Source organism: Carica papaya, chromosome 8, assembly GCF_054855325.1.
Source record: "Carica papaya isolate Zhongbai chromosome 8, ASM5485532v1, whole genome shotgun sequence".
Taxonomy (NCBI): domain Eukaryota; kingdom Viridiplantae; phylum Streptophyta; class Magnoliopsida; order Brassicales; family Caricaceae; genus Carica; species Carica papaya.
In genome coordinates, this window is record NC_142316.1 from 4872720 (window position 1) to 4893863 (window position 21144).

General features: G+C 31.2%; 3 protein-coding genes across 8 annotated transcripts; 2 read left to right on the forward strand and 1 right to left on the reverse strand.

Annotated features, from left to right (window-relative positions):
* Positions 1-4446: 4446 nt before the first annotated feature.
* LOC110809907 (Pre-rRNA-processing protein TSR2, conserved region) lies at positions 4447-7723 on the reverse strand. Of its 2 annotated transcripts, none has more exons than XM_022035884.2 (5): positions 7575-7723; positions 6804-7018; positions 6285-6373; positions 5820-5933; positions 4447-5009 (listed from the first exon to the last, which is right to left on the reverse strand). In XM_022035884.2, exons 2-5 carry the CDS (start codon positions 6991-6993, stop codon positions 4788-4790), a joined length of 615 nt encoding a protein of 204 aa, XP_021891576.2. In that variant the 5' UTR covers positions 6994-7018; positions 7575-7723; the 3' UTR covers positions 4447-4787. The 2 variants fall into 2 exon arrangements, with proteins under 2 accessions (XP_021891576.2, XP_088065953.1); XM_088209827.1 differs by lacking the exon at positions 7575-7723 and adding an exon at positions 7220-7354.
* Positions 7724-10675: 2952 nt separating this feature from the next.
* Positions 10676-14998, forward strand: TTG2 (WRKY family transcription factor family protein). 5 transcript variants are annotated; one of them, XM_088209542.1, is made up of 8 exons: positions 10676-10953; positions 11067-11147; positions 11248-11354; positions 12346-12786; positions 12869-12994; positions 13083-13810; positions 13967-14125; positions 14338-14998. In XM_088209542.1, the coding sequence occupies exons 4-8, from the start codon at positions 12568-12570 to the stop codon at positions 14498-14500; spliced, it is 1395 nt and encodes a 464-aa protein (XP_088065668.1). In that variant the 5' UTR covers positions 10676-10953; positions 11067-11147; positions 11248-11354; positions 12346-12567; the 3' UTR covers positions 14501-14998. The 5 variants fall into 5 exon arrangements, with proteins under 5 accessions (XP_088065668.1, XP_088065667.1, XP_021891563.1 ...); XM_088209541.1 differs by having other exon boundaries at positions 10676-10930; positions 11248-12201; XM_022035871.2 differs by having other exon boundaries at positions 10676-10930.
* A 2677-nt stretch (positions 14999-17675) lies between these two features.
* CDL1 (Protein kinase superfamily protein) lies at positions 17676-21020 on the forward strand. The gene is made up of 5 exons (XM_022035879.2): positions 17676-17928; positions 19102-19292; positions 19565-19754; positions 19837-20228; positions 20448-21020. Exons 1-5 carry the CDS (start codon positions 17823-17825, stop codon positions 20766-20768), a joined length of 1200 nt encoding a protein of 399 aa, XP_021891571.1. The 5' UTR covers positions 17676-17822; the 3' UTR covers positions 20769-21020.
* Positions 21021-21144: the final 124 nt, after the last annotated feature.

Genomic DNA, 21144 nt, shown 5'->3' on the forward strand with positions numbered 1-21144 from the left:
TTAAACTCATAATTTTTAAGTAAAAATTAAAATATTTTAAACCAGCAGAGGATCATGTTGTGGGATTTCATAATATTTATGTTAGTGAAATAATATTTTTGTGTTGACATCAAGATGATTGCTAACAAGTTTGTGAGGTTTTTGTTGTAAGAACTTTTTTGGATTTATTTAGTGCTTATAAGCAACTTTAAGCACTCTTATGTCAATATCTATATCTTCTAAAAATATAATGTTTATTAAATTATTAGAAATAATTTTGAGGAAGTACAAATAAATGATACAATCATAACTTTTTGGCTTTTAATTGTTTGTATTTTAACTAATTTACTTAATTGTTCTTTTAATTTCAATTTAAAATTAATAATCTATATATAAAAAAATTTTAATTAATAAATATTTATAAGAAATATATTTATTATTTTGTTACCATTATTAGGACAATAAAATCTATACTCTTTAGATTTATCTGAATAAATAATAAAATATTCAGATATTGTCCTTAAATTTAAATTTTTCTCATGAGAATTGAAGATTCTTGCATATGTTGGACAACCCCATGTATGTATGTCTTAAACTTGATTTCCTACTAATCCACAATTTGAAAAGAGTTGCAGATATTACCTTACTAGGAACTCAGTTCAATATATACATTGCGGTCTTTAAGGCTTCACCCCATAAAGAAATGGTTAGGAGTATGATGAGTTATTCTTCTGTATCTATTTCTTTATAGAGTGAAGCTTTAAAGACCGCAATGTATATCTTGAATGGAGTTCTTAGTAAGACAATATCTGCAACTCTTTTCGAGTTGTAGACTGGTAAAAAACCAAGTTTAAGACATTTACAGATATGAGATTGTCCATCAGATGCAAGAATCTTCAATTTTCATGAGAAAAAGTTAGATTCAAAGACAATATCTAAAAATTTTATTGGTGATGCAAATAAGTCCAAATGGTATAGATTTTATTAGCCTAATCATGGTACGAGAATAGTTAAAACTAGTAATGTCAGATTCTTAGAAAATGACGAAATCAGTGGGAGTGAAGAACCAAGAAAAGTAGACCTTGAGGAAATAAGAGTGGATATCCCACCACCATTTTTGCCTCAAGAAATAACTCTTGCTCATCCTTCTCAATAAGTTATAGAAAATGAGCTACATAATGGAAATGATTCATGACCACAAGAAGATGTTGTCATTAAAAATGTTATAAAACAACTTCATTCAATACCTTTAAGAAGACCTCAAAGGGAAAAAAAAAATTGTTATATCAAATGATTATGTGGTATATCTATAAGAATCTGATTATGATATTGGAATAAGAACATATCCAGTTACGTTTTTATAAGTCATGAAAAGTGATGATTCTAATAAATGGATAGAAGTTATGAAAGAATAGTTGAAGTCTATGGACCATAATGATGTCTGGGATCTTATCGAATTACCTGATAATTGTAAAAGTGTCGGTTGTAAATGAGTCTTCAAGACTAAACGCAATACTAAAGACAATATCAAATGATTTAAAGTCAGATTAGTGGTTAAATATTTTACTCAAAAGGAATGTATAGATTATAGAAATACATTCTTCTAGTTTCTAAAAAGGATTCTCTTAGAATTATTATGGCATTTGTAGCACATTTTGATTTAGAGTTACATCAAATGGACGTAAAAACTGCTTTCTTAAATGAGAATTTGAATGAAGATATCTATATGGATCAACCTGAAGGATTTGCAAAAAAAGAAAAAAACACTTAGTTTGCAAATTAAAGAAATTCATTTATGGTCTTAAACAAGCTTTTAGACAATAATATGTAAAGTTTAATAATACCATTACATCTTTCAGATTTAAGGAAAAAGTTATTGATCAGTGTATATATCTAAAAATTAGTGGAAGTAAGTTTATATTTCTGATACTATACGTGGATGATATTTCGCTAGCTAGTAGTAATCTTGGTTTATTATATGAAACTAAGAAATATCTCTCTAAAAACTTTTAGATGGTTGATATAGGTGAGACAACTTATGTTATTGGAATAGAAATCTTCAGATATTGTTTTTTAGGATTGTTAGGTTTGTTTTGGAAATGATATATTAACCGAGTTTTGGAGAAATTCAATATGCAATATTCAACCAGTGTAACACCTATTCTTAGGGGTGACAATTAAGTAAAAGTCAGTGTCTAAGAAATGACTTAAAAAGGGAATAGATGAAGACCATTCCTTATACATCTGCTGTGAAAGTTTGATGTATGCTTAAACTCATAGTAGACCAGATATCAGCTATGTTATTGGCATGTTGGGAAGATATTAAAGTGATCCAGGAATTGGACACTAGAAAGCTATAAAAAAAAGTTATGAGTATTTTCAATAGAGGTTGTCGTAATAGCTTAAAGTCTACTTCAAGTTTTGTCTTTATGCTAGTAAATGGGGCAATTTCGTATAAGAGTGTAAAGTAGTCTATTACTGCCTCATCCACAATGATGACTAAGTTTATAGCATGTTTTGAAGCCTCAAGTCATGCTTTGTGGTTGCGGAATTTTATTTAAGAACTTGGTGTTGTTGACTCTATTACATAGTCGCTGAAAATATTTTGTGATGATACTGCAACTATTTTCTTCTCTTAGAATGATAAATATTCTACTAGATCCAAAAACATGAATTTAAAGTATCTAATTTTTAAAGAAAAAGCCTAGAAACAACAAGTATCGATTGAAAATATTAGTAACACACTTATGATTGTCAATCCACTGACTAAATGATTACCTCCAAAGACATATGCAGAACATGTTATGAGGTTAGATCTTTTAAGTAATTCATAATATGACAATGGATATTTCAATGATTGAATAATTGAGATTTTGTACATTAAAGTTTGTTTTTGTTATTTTCTGTTTTTAATCATGAGTGCACAATTTAGTGTTTAATCAATAAGGAATGTCTTGAAAAGATAAAATATAGAGGCTATTTTGGCATTGTGGACTGAATTAGTAAAGGTTATTGGTATGTGGTGTATAGAAGAAAATGTAACATTAAAGTCATGTGACCGTTATGATTTACATTTATAATGTAAGTTATTTCAGTATTATGACATAATAATTTTGAACTTGTTGAATGATTTTATTGCAATCACGTATCAAATTTATTTTACCAATAAATATATTTTAGTATAAAATGTATATGTGTATATTATAGTTTTCATAATTGATTTTTTGGGTCAAGTGAGAGAATGTTAATTTCAGCAATTAAGTGGATGACTCACTAACATAGTATTTTATTTTTTCATCCACTTATAACGATTGAAACCAATTTAAAGAACTCTCAAAATAATAGATAACCGTTATAAAAGAAAAAATACATATATAGAAAGTAATTTTAAAATAAATTATAAAATTATTGTATTTTATGGGTATTAATCTATAATAATAAAAACGGTTATCAACACATTCAACTATTTTAAATGTACTTTGACCTCTCTTTTCATCTATAAAAGGAGAATTTATGTTTTCCATCAACCTAAATTACAAAATTTTGTACATAATACTTAGATAGAGAAAAAAAGTAAGAGAATTAAATTTTTTTTTCAAGGGGTCTCTCATTCACGCTATGATTGTATCATCTCATAATGGTATGTACCTCTAACCCGTTGTTGTCTTTCTTTTTTTTAAAAATGTGTTAAATTCAATAAAAAATAATTTCAATATAAAAGTTTCTTATAATGACTTTTAAGTGAAAAATAAAAATTTTTAAACCAGCAAAGGATCATGTTGTGGGATTTGATAAAATTGTTGGTAGTGAAAGAATATTTTTGTGTTGACATCAAGATGATTGCAAACAAGTTTGTGAGGTTTTTGTTAAAAGGACCTTTTGGATTTATTTAGTGCTTATAAGCAATTTTAAGCACTCTTATGTCAATATCTATATTTTCTAAAAATATAATGCTTATTTTTATTATTAAAAACAATTTTGAGGAAGTACAACTAAATGTTTATAAGAAATATATTTATTATTTTGTTACCAAAAATAAATTATTTATATTTTACAATAAACATTTTATCAAATATATAACTACTTGTTTTTTAAAAGTAAAAATTTTAATGTAACTTTTAAGCACTTTGCTGCTCTAAAAACATTTTTCCAACAATCCTAAAACTCATTGAGATGAAGTTTGAGAGAGAGAGAGAGAGAGAGAGAGAGAGAGAGACACTTTAATTTCTAGAATCAAACTATTTATAAACCTGACCAAAAACTGAGTTTACCCAAAGCATAAAAACATGCTTAATGCTTTTCTGGTTCAGACAAAAATGAAATCTAAGGGAGGAAAAATCAACCCATTGTGCTAATTAGAAGGTTCATATGCTGCGAATTTTTCAGGCTGCTATATATATGTATGTGTGTGTGTACATATCACCAAATTTTTAACATGAAGTACATTTCTGGGAAAGAACACATCAGTTAGAAATTGGTCCAACACTTTCTTGTTAGAGATCAAATTCATTCAACATTGACCAACACCTGTAGATTTGCTTCCACAGAAAAATAGTCCAGGAATGTCAAAACTGGCAAGAATACAAAAAGTAAACATGATTCTCAACCCTCATAATTCAGCTACCAAGTAGTACAATATAATTCTTCCAGACCAAAACTGTGTAAACATAATAGACCTTTATAGATAATATAATTTGCACCCCTATATGTGCCTCGAGAACCCACATGTAAGAGAAATAAGTTGGAATGGAGGAGGCGAGTCATGTACAGAATCTGATCGACCCATGGCAATGAGTGACAAACGTAATTTAATTCTTTTTACTCCGGTTCCGTCTGGATGAAACTACCGTCCAACCATCTCCAGCTTCAGCAGCTTGTTCCAATCTTGGCTTGTTAACTGGCATGGCTACAGAATTAGAGTTTGACTGGCTTGTTGGTGCATCAACCATCATGCTTGTTGTATCGCTCTGCCCCATTCTATCATCAGCAATTTCATCATCCTCTTCATCTTCATCATTTTCATTTGCAGCCTGGCTCAAATTAATAAGCACAGGAGAAACTTGAGGTAAGTACAAAACCAATTCAAATCATCCAGCAGAATGCTAATTTTCATCCATAAACTCTCATATCATGACCATTACTATGATTCCAAATTTCTCCACAAGAAGATTAAGGCTACAGAGAAACCCATTCAAGTCAAAACATGTCATTTTCGAAAAAATAAATGGAAAACTCATTTCGTTGTAACAAAGAAAGCAAAATTGTGTATTGCAGTCCAAAGTACCAACAAGCAAAAGAGAATGTTTCTATGTCCAGCATTATTTTCAAAGATTTTATTTGGAAGCTAACAAGATAAAGATCTTTAACAATCTGTTATACCTTCAAGAAAATCAAAGGAATCAAACCAGGTAAGCAAAACACATATCCCACAACAAAAGCCATAAGTTACCTGGCAAGTCAACTAGATAGCATAGAATATATAAAAAATACATATACTTCATAAAAAAGTTTTCTTCAATGATTCTTTTATTTTACTTTTTCCTTATGACGGACAAAACAACCTTATCTTAATATATTCAAAATCATATGCTAAATAATCACTTTTCAGATGGTTAATCTCATGAACTTTCCTGTCAAGTCAAGAGTAATACATAAATATTCTCACAATGACAAGGAGAAGTTCTAAGGCACTGCTCTCAACAAATCTGATTGACATATTGTGGTTTGTCAAAGACAAACATTCACAGGCAAAGGGCTTATCATAGGCACTGCTCTCAGCAAACCTTATGGACATATTATAGCTTTTCAAAGCATAAAGATTCATAGGAAAAGGGCTGTACCTTTATGACATTAGCAGAAGCTGTTGTCTGAGAATTGGTTGCCCTCAGTTTTTCAACAGACTGATAATTACCTTCCAAACATTCTTCATGCATGATCATTAATTTCTCTGCCACCTGTAATGGATAATAAAGAATGCAAAACTATTAACAAAGGAAAAAATTGTATCCAGTATAAAGGGCATGTTATGTAAAGAAGGAAAGAGTTGTGTCCATAACCCCAACTTGCAAGAATCTGTGGTGATGATTCAACTGAATGCATCTCTCATAAATATTTATTACAATTTTCAGAGGAAAAAATCGGTAAATTGCAGTAGAAGAACAATATATTGACTCTTAAAATCATAACATATTTCAATTGGCTGTCACAGATTTTCATTAAAATTTTACTTCCTAAGGACCTCAGAGGGAATAATACATCTAGGAACGCAAAACACCAGTTCAGGATGTACAACAATTATGCCATACCTCTTCAACACTGCCATCCTCTGCCATGGTATTGAGAGAAAGCATACCTTCATCAAGAATATTTTCTAAATCATCAATGTAAAGCGGCTCTGTAACAAATTAAAAGAGAAAACAATCAGAACCTCACGAATTGAACAATTCCCATAACATTCTTTACATAAAAATCAAATGAATAACAACAAACTTGTGAATCAGCACAAAGTACTTCATTCATAAGGTTAGAAGAAGTTTAAACTTTAAAAAGAAATCATACAAAGACGAAAAAATTCAAATAAGCACCAAGAGCTTTCCACATTAATTGCCGATCTGATCAAGTAAAACGAGTGAAGACAGAATTTTGAAGAATACCCAAATTAACACAGTTCAAAATTATCATAAGAGAAGACAGAACCAATTTTTCACAATTATAACGACATCTTATTCGACCAAAAAAAACACAAAACTTCCACAGGAAATTCTTACAACCAAAACTAAAAAAAGGATGAAGGTGAGTCGAGGAGTGAATCGAGTCGACATAACCTGGTGACTGAGTGAACCAAGTGAAGATTTCGGAGACGATAAGTTCTGCCTTCCGGCGAGAATCGCGGCCACCCCACTCGTTCTCCACAGCAGCCTGGAGAGCAGTCCATCGGATGAGAAGCAAACCGATGCCTTCGGCGAATACAATCTTTGCCTCTTCTGACAAGGCCCTGGCGACACTTCCCTTCATCTCTATGTTTATATGTCTGTGTTACCTAAGGAAAGAGAACGTAAAAAGAATTCCGCGTTAAACCCTAAATATTTAATTTCGTGATTTGCTGTTAATTTTGTCCAAATTTGCCGATAATAATTTCTGTTTACCAAATTAATCCCTTAATTAAAAAACCACATAATAAGATCCTCATTAACGTGGCCGGTGATGTAGCCACGTGGCATGATTTTTAGTTAAAAAATACCCGAAACTTGAAAGCTTCCTCCAACCATCGATGTTCTTACAGAGAGGTTCGATAAGCATACAAGACGAATGGAAGCATTATTAGGATTTTCTTATATTTTTGTCCGCGGCTTCCACAACTCCGTTCATCTTTCGCCTGTACGGGAGGAGTTATGATATTGGACATGGACTTCTTCAAATACTCCTTCAATCAAGTCATTATTCAAGTTCCCAGTATTTTCAGTGATGATTTTTTCTGATTGTGAGAAATACAACTTTTGGACACTAAATTTGCAAGAAAATAATATTTTCACAACAGAAACTTTCTATCATTCATTATACTCAAGTATGGAAACAAGAAAAGGTATAAAAAGTACCTTAGGCTCCGTCGAAGATGCGCTCACCGTCGCGTCCCACGAGAGGAAACCTGTCGTCCCAAGGAAGAAGAAGAAGAAAAGAGAAAAGGATGAAACAGAAGGGTTGCCGAAAAAGAGGGCTTTTATACTCCGGTCAGGTGGGTGTACGTACGCCGCAGCCACATCGTAACACAGCCTATGCTGGTTAAATAAAACGACGCCGTTTTGACTTGGGTCGTCCATGGATGTGGGCTCAGCTATACACAAACTTGACCCACGGGCTTTCTTAAGCCCAACAACAAATATAATTCAAATATGTAAATGATTTCTTTTTTTTAGAGAAAAAGAAAAGAAGAGAGAGGTTCAAAAGGCTTAAGTATAATCTTTATACTCTTCTACTTGCTTTATGTTATTTGTTTATATGAAATATGTAGTTTGCAAATGCTTTTTTATATGAAATATATAGTTTGCAAATGCTTTATGTTTATCGGATAAATGTGAAAGGACTACGACGATGAAGTGTTGTTTATTGATCTCTTATGAATACGTACACCATTTTAGTTTCAATTTCGACCTACATTCAATATGTTTGTAGTCCAATGTATTTTATTATTTAGGCCTCATGGAAGTAGTTGAAATCAAATTAGTTTTCACGTTTAGTAATTCTAAAATGACAGATTTGAGATGAAACAAGAACAAATTTGTTATTAATCTTTATTGTTGTAGATGCTATAGATGATGATGAATTTATTCTCTATTAATGGTCATGATTGGTTCTAGATTATAATTAAATCAAGAGGGATTGTTAACTTACATGTAAATAGAAATCAAGGTTGAAAATTATAAAATAAATTATTTTAAATTATATATATATATGACCTGCAAGTTTATTCTAATCTATTGATCTGTTCTGACTTTAAGTTATATTTAAACTATATAAGTAAATTTTTTAATCTTATATAATCAAGACAGATCAAATATAAATTTAGTTATAAAAAATATTTTTGTACGCAACCTAATACTCTATATATATAAACTAAAACCTAAAAACTTTTAAGTTTCAATTTTTATAATATTAATACTTATTGTAGGGAAATGGGAGGAGGGCTAGTAAGGAAAATGCGTTTAACCCATTAACCGTACAAATTTGAATAAAAATTATATTTTTAAACTTGCTCCAGTTTTATGACATATTCGTGCTTAAATTTGTATTTCATAAAACCTGTTTCAAATATGATTTATTACTATTCCTAATTCATAGACAATATAATTATGTAAATTTAGATTATACTTCATATTATGTTTGAATGACTTATAGGGTTAATATGAATGAATAAATTTATCTCTAGATTCATTTACTCTTATTTATAGGAAAAATTTTCTAGATGTAGCTTTTCTTAATGGTGTTTTGAGTTAAATTTTCATGCATTGGTTTAGTGCATACTAACAAACAATTATTGAATGAAATAAAAAATGTGAATGAAACATATATCAATATAATAAAAATAAAAATAATACTATATAAGATATTCTGATTATGGACCTAGAACGTGGAAAAGTTACGAAGCTTGTAAAATGAGAGCTCAAAAAGATTTTGTGGAGCAAAGTACGGTAATAGATTATTCTTAAATGTTTTGTCGTTTTTTCTTCTTTATATGTATTTTAAATTTCCTGATGTCATATGTGATGTGAATAATGTATTTTAATTTTAAAAAATATCATATACATATACTTGTATTAGAAATAAAATTTTAGTTTTACGTACAAATTATACTGATTAATTAGCTTATATAGAATTAGATGTCTTACACCTTCCTACTTTCTATTGTTCTGAACTAAGATTTTTTAGTTAAACAAGTAAAATTTTTAAAATTCTAACCCTGATTCTAATAAAATTGATGACAATTTTAAGTTCAACATTAACACGAATGTTAGGAGATTGCTAAAAAAGAAAAAACTATGCGTTAACACCCTCTGGATTAATCTAATTTCGTATATGATACAACTATCCTATCTGTTTTATAAATATATATCTTTTTTTTTCTATATTTGTTAGAAAAAGGCCATATAATTAGTTCTCCATTAAGTCAAAATCAACTATTATTATTATTTTTTTTATTATTAGTACGATAAAATTTTATTTTTATATTTAAAAAGATAATGAGTTAAAACTAATATGGAATTTATCAAATTACTTTTTTGAATATATTATAAATTGAATAGTCGATAAATAATATTTGATTCAACCGATATAAGGTATAGTTATTATTAATCTTGATAAAATTATTTTAGATAAATTAAATTTTATCTTAACGAGTTATCACCAAGTCTAACTGTTTTATTTATTAAAAAAAATCAAGTATTTTAACTCTTTATGTGATATTAAAAATTATAAAATACTCTTCTAAAAATCTCAAGAATTTTCTGAAAATTGCTAATTTTTTTTTAGGTTCATTGTATAAACATTTCACTATTTATGTATATGTATTTTACGAATATATATATATATATATTTTTTTTGAATGTTGCCCCAGACAAATTTTGCATTTTTGTTCAATATTGATGGCAAATAATTAGTTTATGAAACTTAACAAATCAAGATCTTAAATGTAATTTTAACTGATTTAAACCAAATTTATAACTTAATATTTACACATATAATAATAATATAAAATATACAAATATAATTATTAATATTATATTATCTATCTAATTTAAAAAGAGAAAATTCCAGAATCCCAGGGAAAGGGGGGTAGTTTTGGTAATTCCTTTGTTTATTTATTTATTTTTTACACAAAAACACAGCTGTATATTATTTTTACTGTGGAACAATCATTGCTGCTACTTATCCATCTATCAAAGCAGGAGAAGTTAAACCAACCTGAATTTACCTTTTTACTTCTACTGCGTTGATAAATCTGTCTTATCAAGTTACTCACATGCGAGAAGCAACGCTGAAATTTCAAGCAATGAAGCAACGCCACGTGTTACTTTAAAAGATCCGCTGCATCAATATCTCACAACATCTCCACATGCTGCGGTGATTTCGCGTGCGTTAAACGCGCCCCAAGACGCACCGTTTTTGTGTTATAAAATAAAATGCATCCTATCAGAGAGTCAACGAAGAAGCAGAGACAGTTAGTTGGCGGTACACCTCTCTCATCCCCTCCATCTCTCGTGCTGTAATCCACCAATCACATTTTCTTGTCAGACCAAACCAGATTCCAAAATCCCAAGCAAACAAATACAAAATTTCCGAAATCATTTTCAAAAATCATAAAACGTTTTTCAATACGATTTTCTTTTTCATTTTCTTCTCATCAGAAATTTCTCTTTGCACCACCTGCTCAAGAATTGTTTTGTTGAAGCTGGTTAAGGTTTCTTTCTCTCCTCCTTCTAGGTTCCTGTTTTCTGCATTTAAGTCACGTTTTCCTTCTTTAATTTATGATTCTCTTTTGCACCTTATCTATCGTTTTTCTCACTAAATTCTGCATTCTTTTTTCATCATTGCAGACTTTAAGCTGTACGATGACTTGCACTTAATGGTTGAAAAGCTGATAAGCTTTGTTTGTTTTGCCACTCGTTGCAACTGCGGTTACTGCCCCTTTCACTTCTTACTTTTCCTCTTTTAGAACTCCTTGAGCTTAATGTGTTGTTGTAGACTTATTTTGCAATATTTTTTCTCTATTGTCAGGCATGATTCCTACAGGTCTTATATGATCTGTACAACCTTCAGGTTTTACACCATCCTCATTTTTTCCACTTCTCTTGGAATTTCAAGCTAAGTATAGTTGTTACAAGGTATTTACGGGACTAAAGTACTGAATTATTTCCATGAGGAAATTACGTCTTAAGTAGAATAGCATGGTATACTCCATTTTTGTTTTTTAGCATTTACTTATCTTAATTATGTAAAGCTCTTCTATCTATGTTTGGTTGTCTTGTAAATCGAGGGAAAAGAAGTTTAGAAATTGGCGTATTTAATCTCATTTCCACGATTTCAAGATTCAAAATGCTCAGTACTAGAAGATGGAGATAATTTATGGAATCGGGAAGCTAGGTTTGATTTGAGTAATGACTTGTGCAGTAAAATCTGGAATACAGTGGTTTCCTTAATGGGACTTATATGTTTCTGAAAAATCTTCAGCAAGTAAATGAGATTCATGGCAATGTATATGTTTCTGATGAAGAACATGGCGATCAAGTGTTCCTAAAAGAAAATTTGAATAGTTAGCAATATCCGGGATGGCAATGAAATGCAATAGTTGCTGCAAAATGTTCTGAGGTTGTCGCAAATGAGGTTACTCTTGTGGAAAAGTCAACTCTAATTTGTTAAATCCAGAGCACTAAGAGAGATTTAATCTGCAGAGATAATTAAGCATGTGCAAGTTAGGAAATATCTTGGTTACTCTGTGCTGCCTATTTTGCCATTGTTTTACACCTGAGGTCCTCTGCGATAGTTTCTAATTATGGAATAGTATGCTGCCAAAATGATATTTGGGAGGGTCACTGGTAGTTGGAAAATTAAGTCAATTGTGGCATCAGTTTGCCCTGCTCTTACCCTGCTCATGACTCCAAATTCCCATCTCTTGCTTCACTTAATATTCCCTGACTAAGTTAAAGGAATTCTCGATGTAGCTGAAGCAGGGTATGAAAATGTCAGCATGTTTTAGAGGAATATCTCAACAAATTCATACTAGTACTTCTGAAATACTACTCTGTTTGTACCATATATATACTTGTAATGTATTTGTCTTTGAATTAGTAATCACGTTAACCCATGTAAATGCAGGCTAATTCCATAAAGTTCATTTTGCATCTGGAAGTCAAAACAGAAGAAACTGCCTTCCAACAAATCTTGGGTTTGTCCTACATCAGACTTCCTTTCCTAACAAAATATGTTTTGCTGCTGTGGCTGTTCTGGCAATGGTGCATATTAATATGATCAGTGCTCCACGTTCCCCGTAACATTGCTCTACTAATATTAAGCTGGCTGTTTATTAATAAGTTGAAAATGGAGATCAAAGAAGCAGAAAGGGTAGTTATTGCAAAACCAGTACCTTCAAGGCCTACTTGCTCAAGTTTTAGGTCCTTCTCAGAGCTCCTTGCAGGTGCCATCAACGTTTCTCCCTTTACCACATCTTCTGAAAATACAATTGCTGCAATTAGACCAAAGACTGTTAGGTTCAAGCCGATAGTGAATCATACTCCATCAAGGGATAACTCTTCCCAGGTGGCCTTCTATCTCTTTTGGATGTTTGTCCTTTGGGGATTAATTATTTTTCTCTTATCCTTTTGTTGTCTGAAATTTTCAGGCTGACTTTTCTGAAACAGCAGTTTGTAATTTGTCTGTTACAAAAACAGACAGCAAAACCAATGTGTTGTATAAACCACAGGCTAAGCTTGTGTCAAAGGCAACTGTTTCTCTTTTGGCAAATATGGTAAGTAGTTGATTCGCCAGGCATTAGGCAAGATTGCGTGTATTCTTGGCTGATTAAGAGTTTACAATTAACCTTTTATCTTGAGCAGGGAAATTTCAGTACTAATTCGCATCAAGTAATGCAGTTGGCTCATGCTCGTGCTCAAAATTCAAATCAAGATAAACATAACTTCATGTCCAGGTTTTGTTCAAACATGCACCAGTGTATTCCATCGCATACTGAGGCAGAACTGACAATTGGAAACTCAAAAACTGCAGCTCAGAACTTGGAGGAAGATCAAAAAACCTCATCTGTGGTGGTCAGTTCAGATCGACCTTCTTATGATGGTTACAACTGGAGAAAGTACGGGCAAAAGCAAGTTAAAGGAAGTGAATATCCACGAAGTTACTACAAATGCACACATCCTAATTGCCCAGTGAAGAAGAAAGTTGAAAGATCATTTGATGGGCAGATTGCAGAAATTGTGTACAAGGGTGAACATAATCATCCAAAACCACCACCCCCTAAACGAAGCTCATCTGGGACACAAGGGCTTGTGCTTGCATCTGAAGGATCAGCTCAAGATGGCAACATCAGTTTGCCGAATAATCAACTGAATGAAAGGACTGAAGGCTCTGAAGGTAGAGTAGAAAATCAGAATGAAATGGGATTATCATGTTTTCAGGGAAGATATCCACCAGCTTATGAGCCTACTGCAGCTGGGACAATCCATGTAGGTACTGGAAATTCAGAGAATTCTCTTGGCCTTAGTGGTGAATGTGAGGAAGGAAGCAAGGTAGTGGAGGGAGATGATGATGAACCCAGAAGCAAAAGAAGGTAAGAAACTAGGTAAAATATATATGCGAAGCATCTCTATTCATCACTGATGCTGCTTCACTTTGCAAAGTAACACTCACATGCTTCAAAAAGGTATGGCCTTTTTTGATGTTGAATGCTGTAAAATCATCTGGGAATTTGTGCTGTGTTCTTCAGGAAGAATGAGAACCAATCAAATGAAGCAGGACTATTGGGGGAAAGTGTCCAAGATCCACATGTTATTGTGCACGGTTCCACTGATTCTGAGATTTTGGATGACGGCTTTCGATGGAGAAAATATGGACAAAAGCATGTCAAGGGAAATCCATATCCCAGGTTGAACCTCAATGACTTATTTTTGCTCTCTATATTATATGCTAGTACTCTATCCTCGCCTGTTGAATATAAACAATGGTGTAGTGTATCCTACTCAAATTGACCTCTTTTTCCATACTATAAATTGTTCTTGTTTCACATCATATCATTTTATAGTCTGTCTGATTGATGGTTTATTTTTCTGGGCTTAACACTATCTCTTGTGTTTGCAGAAGTTACTACCGATGTACCAGCCTAAAGTGCAATGTGCGCAAGCATGTAGAAAGAGCGTCAGATGATCCGGTAGCTTTTATCACAACATATGAAGGCAAACACAATCATGACATGCCAATGAGGAACACAACTAATCCAGTGGCCTCTGAACCCGATTCGTAATCAAAACCTTTGATTTTTCATTACAGTTAAACCATTTCTATACCTTACATTGAATCTCCCAAAGCATGTTCATCAAGGAAAAAAGGTTTTGAAGATAATATATATTGAAGATGAAGAAACGGTAATCTATTGGATTGCTCCGGTAATTCTTGGTAAGGTTATGCAGTGGAGGCATCTTAACGAGGAGAGTTTTTGCATGCATCAAATGATATCTTTCAGTTTAAATTTCATCCTGTTTCTGCCTAGTTAAATGTATTTAACAATAAAGTTGTTTAAGTTTCAGCTGAGGTTCTGTTTCAATTTGACATCACATAATTAGTGAATTTTGAATTTTGCCCTGCCTTGATCTCAATTTATGAGACACATAAGCGCCTAAAGTTTCTTTCACTTTTAGGGTCTCATATTTTATAGGCAGTTTCATTTTAATATTTCATTGTGAGAGTGATTGTAATTATAGTTATTATTATTATTATTATTATTTTTGTTTGTTTGTTTCTAGAGGAAGGGTGGATAGTTTTATGTTTATTAATGTATATAGAAATATATTGTATTCTTTTCTATCATTTAAGCTTTAGGAATGGTTAATTATATGATATATAGGTAGGAAATTAAAAAGATTATGGCAATTTTTTCAAGATTGTACTCCAAGAATACACTATCATATATATATATATATATATGATTTTGCAATTATTTTTCCAATTTATGAAATCTCCTCATGAGCTTTCTTTTCTTTGAAGTATAAAAATTCCTACCTATGAATACAACCACGTAGGTAGAATTAATAAAATGATTTAATTAATTAAATAATTTTAAACTATTCAACTCCCCCTTTGTTTAGTACATGATTGAAGGGTTGTTAGGGAGCATGGAGATATTATAGCAGAAAAGAATAACGTCAACCCAATTTACTTATTTATACTTAATAAATGTGGTGGCCATAATTCAAATCTACATATATACATACATGTGTAAGTACATAAATAATATATGTTTTCTTCACAATGATTCCTAATGTGGTCCCTCATGTTGGAAAATCTTTTACCAATTTAATCAGCAATTCACTGATTGAAATTAAACCAGACCCGTGATTTCCAAGCAACCATCTTTAATTTTTTTTTATCCTAATAAACTTTATTTTATAATTACATTATTATTTCTCTATATATAATTGCTTTTTTTTTTTCTAATTTGGAGATTAAATATTTGATAAAAAAATATTAAAAAGAAGTTAATAAATGTAACGTTTAAAATTAAATTGTAATAAAAAATATTAAAACTTAAATTTTATTAAATAATAATTTAATTTATTTTTTTTCAAGAAATCAATCAATAAAATAAAAAAAAAGAAAAAGTAAATAAAAAGAAGTGAAATAAATGTTTCTTCTCTTTCTCTTACTTGGTATTGGGAAGATGACAAAATGTGAGTTAATTATTACTTACAGAAAAAGTTTCAGAATTTCATAAAAACCCGGAATTAAAAAATGAATAAGATATATATATATAAGTTTGTGTATATATATATATATATATGTTTTGTGGTAAAGAAACAAAAACAACCATGCCATTTTCAGAAGGAAAGAAAATATATGTTTCATGTATATATATGTGTGTGTGTGTGTGTGTGTGTGTGTGTCTATATATATATATATATATATATATATAGATTTCACCTTATGTTCTCCATCAATCTGGGCTTTTGTTTTTTGGTGAAGGTTTCAAATTTTAGAGAGAGTTGAGGAAGAAGATGAATGGTGAAGGAGGTTTTGGGAAGAAATAAATAATTATAATTTTGATTTTTTATCTTCATTTCAACTTACTCATATTTTTACCTTTAAACTATAAGTTATTGATTTTTTTTTTTTACTTCATTTAGAATTATTGTGTATTACTTAAAATTATAATTTGACATTGAAATTGTTAAATAAACAATCGTAATCCTAATGCATTTAATTAAGTTAAAATTTGTTGTATATATTAATCAGATTAAAGATTTCATATATTATTCAAATTATATTTTATATTTAACAATTTCAAATAGATAAATCTAATTCTAATATGCCAAGAATTTATATTTTTATTTTAACAATTATTTTAAAGATTAACAAATTGATTGTTTAAGTTATATATATTATATATAATATATTTTGAGAAATATAATATATTACTATTATAATATAGAAAAGTGTAATAAGTACCTATTTAAATTAAAATTAAGACATTTTTATAAAAAAAACAAGCGAATGAGTATAAAAGTAGTAGGTCGCAGTTTACAGAGAGAATTCTTATATATAGACAAATCCTTTTATTGTATTCTATTGAACTAGTAGAAATTTAAATATTTATTTATTACGTAGAATTTGTGTATGGTATAAGTTCTTAATATATTATAATTGAAAGAAATTCTTATATAATCTATAACAACTTATTTGTTATCTTATATCTCAATTTTAGATTTTGATTACTTATGGAAGACACGTATATATTTTTATTCTGTTTTTTTTTTATGTAGTTTGATTTTTTTTTTTTGAATTTATAAGAATTATAATTTAATTTTTCATGTCTTATTTAAAAATTTATCTGTATCGAGAATAGTCAAAACGTGATTCATCATGTGTCGTTTTATTTATTCAACTTTGTTTTGCAATGATAGCTATTTGTTTTAGGTATTTTAAAATTATATTCATTAAAATAAAATTATTTAAAAGTTATCAAAGAATGATTAATAAATGTAAAAATATTATAGTTAAAAAAATTTCTAATGGATTTTTAACTAATTAGAAAGGAATATTTTTAAAAAAATTAATATAGTATTTAAAATTAGCTTAAGAAAAGTTCTTATGATAAAAATTTAGTTAATTTCGGTCACAATTTATTATATTTTAATAATTAAAATATTTAGGAATCTTCAAGAAATATACGAAATAGTTAATAAATAATTTTTGATAATTATAGTGGGAAAAAAAAAAAGAAATATCCTTTTGTGGGACCCATCTTCATCGTGCCGGGAAGACCACGAGGGAATTAAACGTCACCGTTTTGACAGAAGAAAGTCTTACAAAAAGCCAATCAGGAATTTACAAAAAGAGAAAAAAAGTAAACGTTAAACAAAACAAAAACGATAAATTAACAAGAGAGCTGGTTGGCTCTTTACAATTCAAAGATCTCTTTTTTTTTTTTTCCTTCTTTTTCTGTTCTCTCCGTGTGAAGATGGAAATTATTTTGATCCAGTAATCCTTTTCTTCCTGTCAATTGATATATCTGGGTTGGTAGCAGTTTCTCTGCAGATTAACCAAGAGAGTGAGGAGAGGAAGAAGAAACCATGGGGTGGATTCCCTGCTCTGGGAAATCAAACACTAAAGCCAAGAGCAAGAAGGATGATAAGAAAGTGAACCAGAAGCATCTTGATCAGATCAATTCAACTTCAGGTATAATATTTTTGTATATGTATGTGTATAGTTTTGGAGGTTTAGTGTGTGTAAAAGCAGTAATGGAAAAGTCCAAGGCAGTTGGAAAAGGAAAAACCCTTATGAATCCGACCATCCTTTCATTTTAATGCCTATCATGATCTGCTAACGAGCAAATTTGGTTCTCTATGATTTTATGTGGTCTTTCACTTTCTCTTATCTGGGTTTATTGCATTTCGATCAAGATTTAGTAATTGGGATTGATTTCCATATTGTTAACTGCTTGATTTGTTGAATTAATATGTTTATTTAGTGATGGTTATCAGAAACCCGGGAGAAAATTTTTGTGTAAATGTTTTGGTACTTTGGAATGGATATTTTTATACTTGGCTTTATTAATTGAAACTTTGGAGTAGCTATAGTTATGAGTTTTCTTTCCAAGTTAACCCGGCTGATAAACTCCAAAACAGTACTCTTATGGGGAAAACGATCATATTTATACAAAATCATATCCTCACTGCAACAGAATGTTGTTATAGCTAGGATAGGACGATGTTAGCAAAGCTTGACCATTGATTTCTGCTGCTAACTGTGTAACTGGTAAACCAACATATGAAGGGAGCCAGAAATGTCCAAAGTTTTATATGGGTTGATAAATTTGGTTTTGTATTATATATAACTATATCCAGTCTTCGATCTAATATAGTTATGTCATTTATGGAACTGTAATGTCAATACGAGAAGGATTAACTTTTACTAGACATTTTAACTGAAGTTGTCTGTATGGCTGGAGAAACAAAATAATTTCCCTGGTTTGGAAAAGATATTGATACTTTTATTGGTTGAGTAGAGATCATAATTTGATTTGAGGAGGGATTTACTTTTGCTGGCATAGATGTCCTTTGGTTACAGAGAAGTGCCAGAACATTTTTTTTTTTGGAAATAGAAGCGCTAGAATATTTATGCAAAAGTGTCAATCATTTGATGCCATTCGGGAAGAGGATGATAATTTTTTCCTTTTCTGTTGACAAAGTTTCTTTTTGGTCAATTTCTTTATCTATCCTATAAAGGGATTAGGATACTACTTTGTATTTCACAGCTTTTCATTTTAGGTTATGCTAATTCACCATGTACTATATGTTTAGCCATGTATTTTCTGTTCCTGCTAATTCATTGTCTACTACATGTTTCCAGAGAAATTGAGGTCAAATTCCTCCTTGAGTGCCAGGGAGGCAGCTAATAATGGAGGATCTGATCACATTGCAGCCCAGACTTTCACATTCCGTGAGTTGGCAAATGCAACTAGGAACTTCAGAGCTGAATGTCTTTTGGGTGAGGGAGGATTTGGGAGAGTTTATAGAGGGCGTTTGGAAAACCTTAATCAGGTTAGTCAACTCTTTTCTTTTACAAGAAGATGAGAAAACTGAGAGCAACTTCTGTAAGTCAGTCTCTTCTTGGTTGTCCTGATACTATTAGATCTTTTGGATTTTGTGCATTAAAATTTTTTTTCTCAAGAGAGCCTTTCCGCCCCCCTCTGCTTTGGCTGAGTGACCTCATGCTTTGAGTCTAATCGATGTTAGACTAAGAATTGTTCTTATTGAAGAATGATGCTGCCAATAGATCTTCGACCATTTTGTTTTCTTTTGGGTTTGTGCAGGTTGTAGCAATAAAGCAGCTTGATCGTAATGGATTGCAAGGGAACAGGGAATTCCTAGTTGAAGTATTGATGCTAAGTCTACTACACCACCCTAACCTTGTTAATTTGATTGGCTATTGTGCTGATGGAGATCAAAGGCTTCTGGTTTATGAATATATGCCCTTAGGATCTTTGGAAGACCATTTACATGGTAGGAATACCACACTTTTATCAGTAGAAGTTTCTTTTGTGGTTTCAACTTGCTGTGTCTTAGTGTTGTGTGCATTTTGCAGACATTTCTCCCGGTAAGAGGAGACTTGATTGGAATACAAGAATGAAAATAGCTGCTGGAGCAGCAAAGGGATTGGAGCATTTGCATGACAAAGCTAACCCCCCTGTTATTTATCGAGATTTAAAATGTTCCAACATTTTGCTTGCTGAAGGATATCATCCCAAGCTATCTGATTTTGGGTTGGCCAAGCTTGGACCTGTTGGGGATATGACCCATGTATCAACAAGAGTTATGGGTACCTATGGATACTGTGCTCCAGAGTATGCAATGACAGGCCAACTGACTTTGAAGTCAGATGTTTATAGCTTTGGCGTTGTTCTTCTGGAAATCATAACTGGGAGGAAAGCAATTGACAATTCAAAAGCTGCTGGAGAGCAGAATCTGGTTGCATGGGTAAGAAGCAGACGACAGGCAATTGATTCATAAGAGTATCACTTTCAAATATTTTCATATTAATTTTTCGGGCTATCATTTCAAAGCTGAATACTTATGGAGATACGAAGTCTATTATTCTGAATGACTAGACCACGACTCACTCAGTCACCAATTATTAGTAACTAAGGAGTGTGATAGCAAGAACTTTGAGTGTTTATTTTTATGTTTTCATTGCAGGCGAGACCTTTATTCAAAGATAGAAGAAAATTTTCTCAAATGGCCGATCCGATGCTCCAAGGTCAATATCCTTCAAGAGGCTTGTACCAAGCTCTTGCTGTGGCAGCAATGTGTGTTCAGGAGCACCCTAATATGAGGCCAGTCATTGCTGATGTTGTTACAGCTCTATCATACCTGGCTTCACAGAAGTATGAACCTGAGACACAGCCGGTCCAGGGCACTTATCTCCCGGCCACTCCTCCTAGAACAAAGAGGGACAGGGATAGAAAGGTTAATGGCAGTAATGGATTAGAGAAAGATCGAAACAAAAGGTTAAGTTAAGATTTTGGTTGCCCAGTTGCTCCAATTTCTAACGATCATTGACTTCTCTTAGACTCGCACTGTGGATATAATTTAGCAAGATCATAGATGTCTTATAAATATAACGTTTTGATAAAAATTTATGTGAGAGATGGCTCCAAATTTTAATTGGAATGCTCCAAGATAGAAATAGAGACATGATGTCTTGTCAAGCCTTGTATTATTTTTTGAATTTAGAAGTGTGTTAAAGATATGTTGCCTGATTTCTGTCCAGGCTATGGTTTTGTGTCTCTAGATTCTATATATATATATATATATATTTTTTATCAATCCAGGGTGCTTAAGCAAACTATTTATACTGCTTTTGTATAGTATAGATCTGGGTCCTCAATTTCTT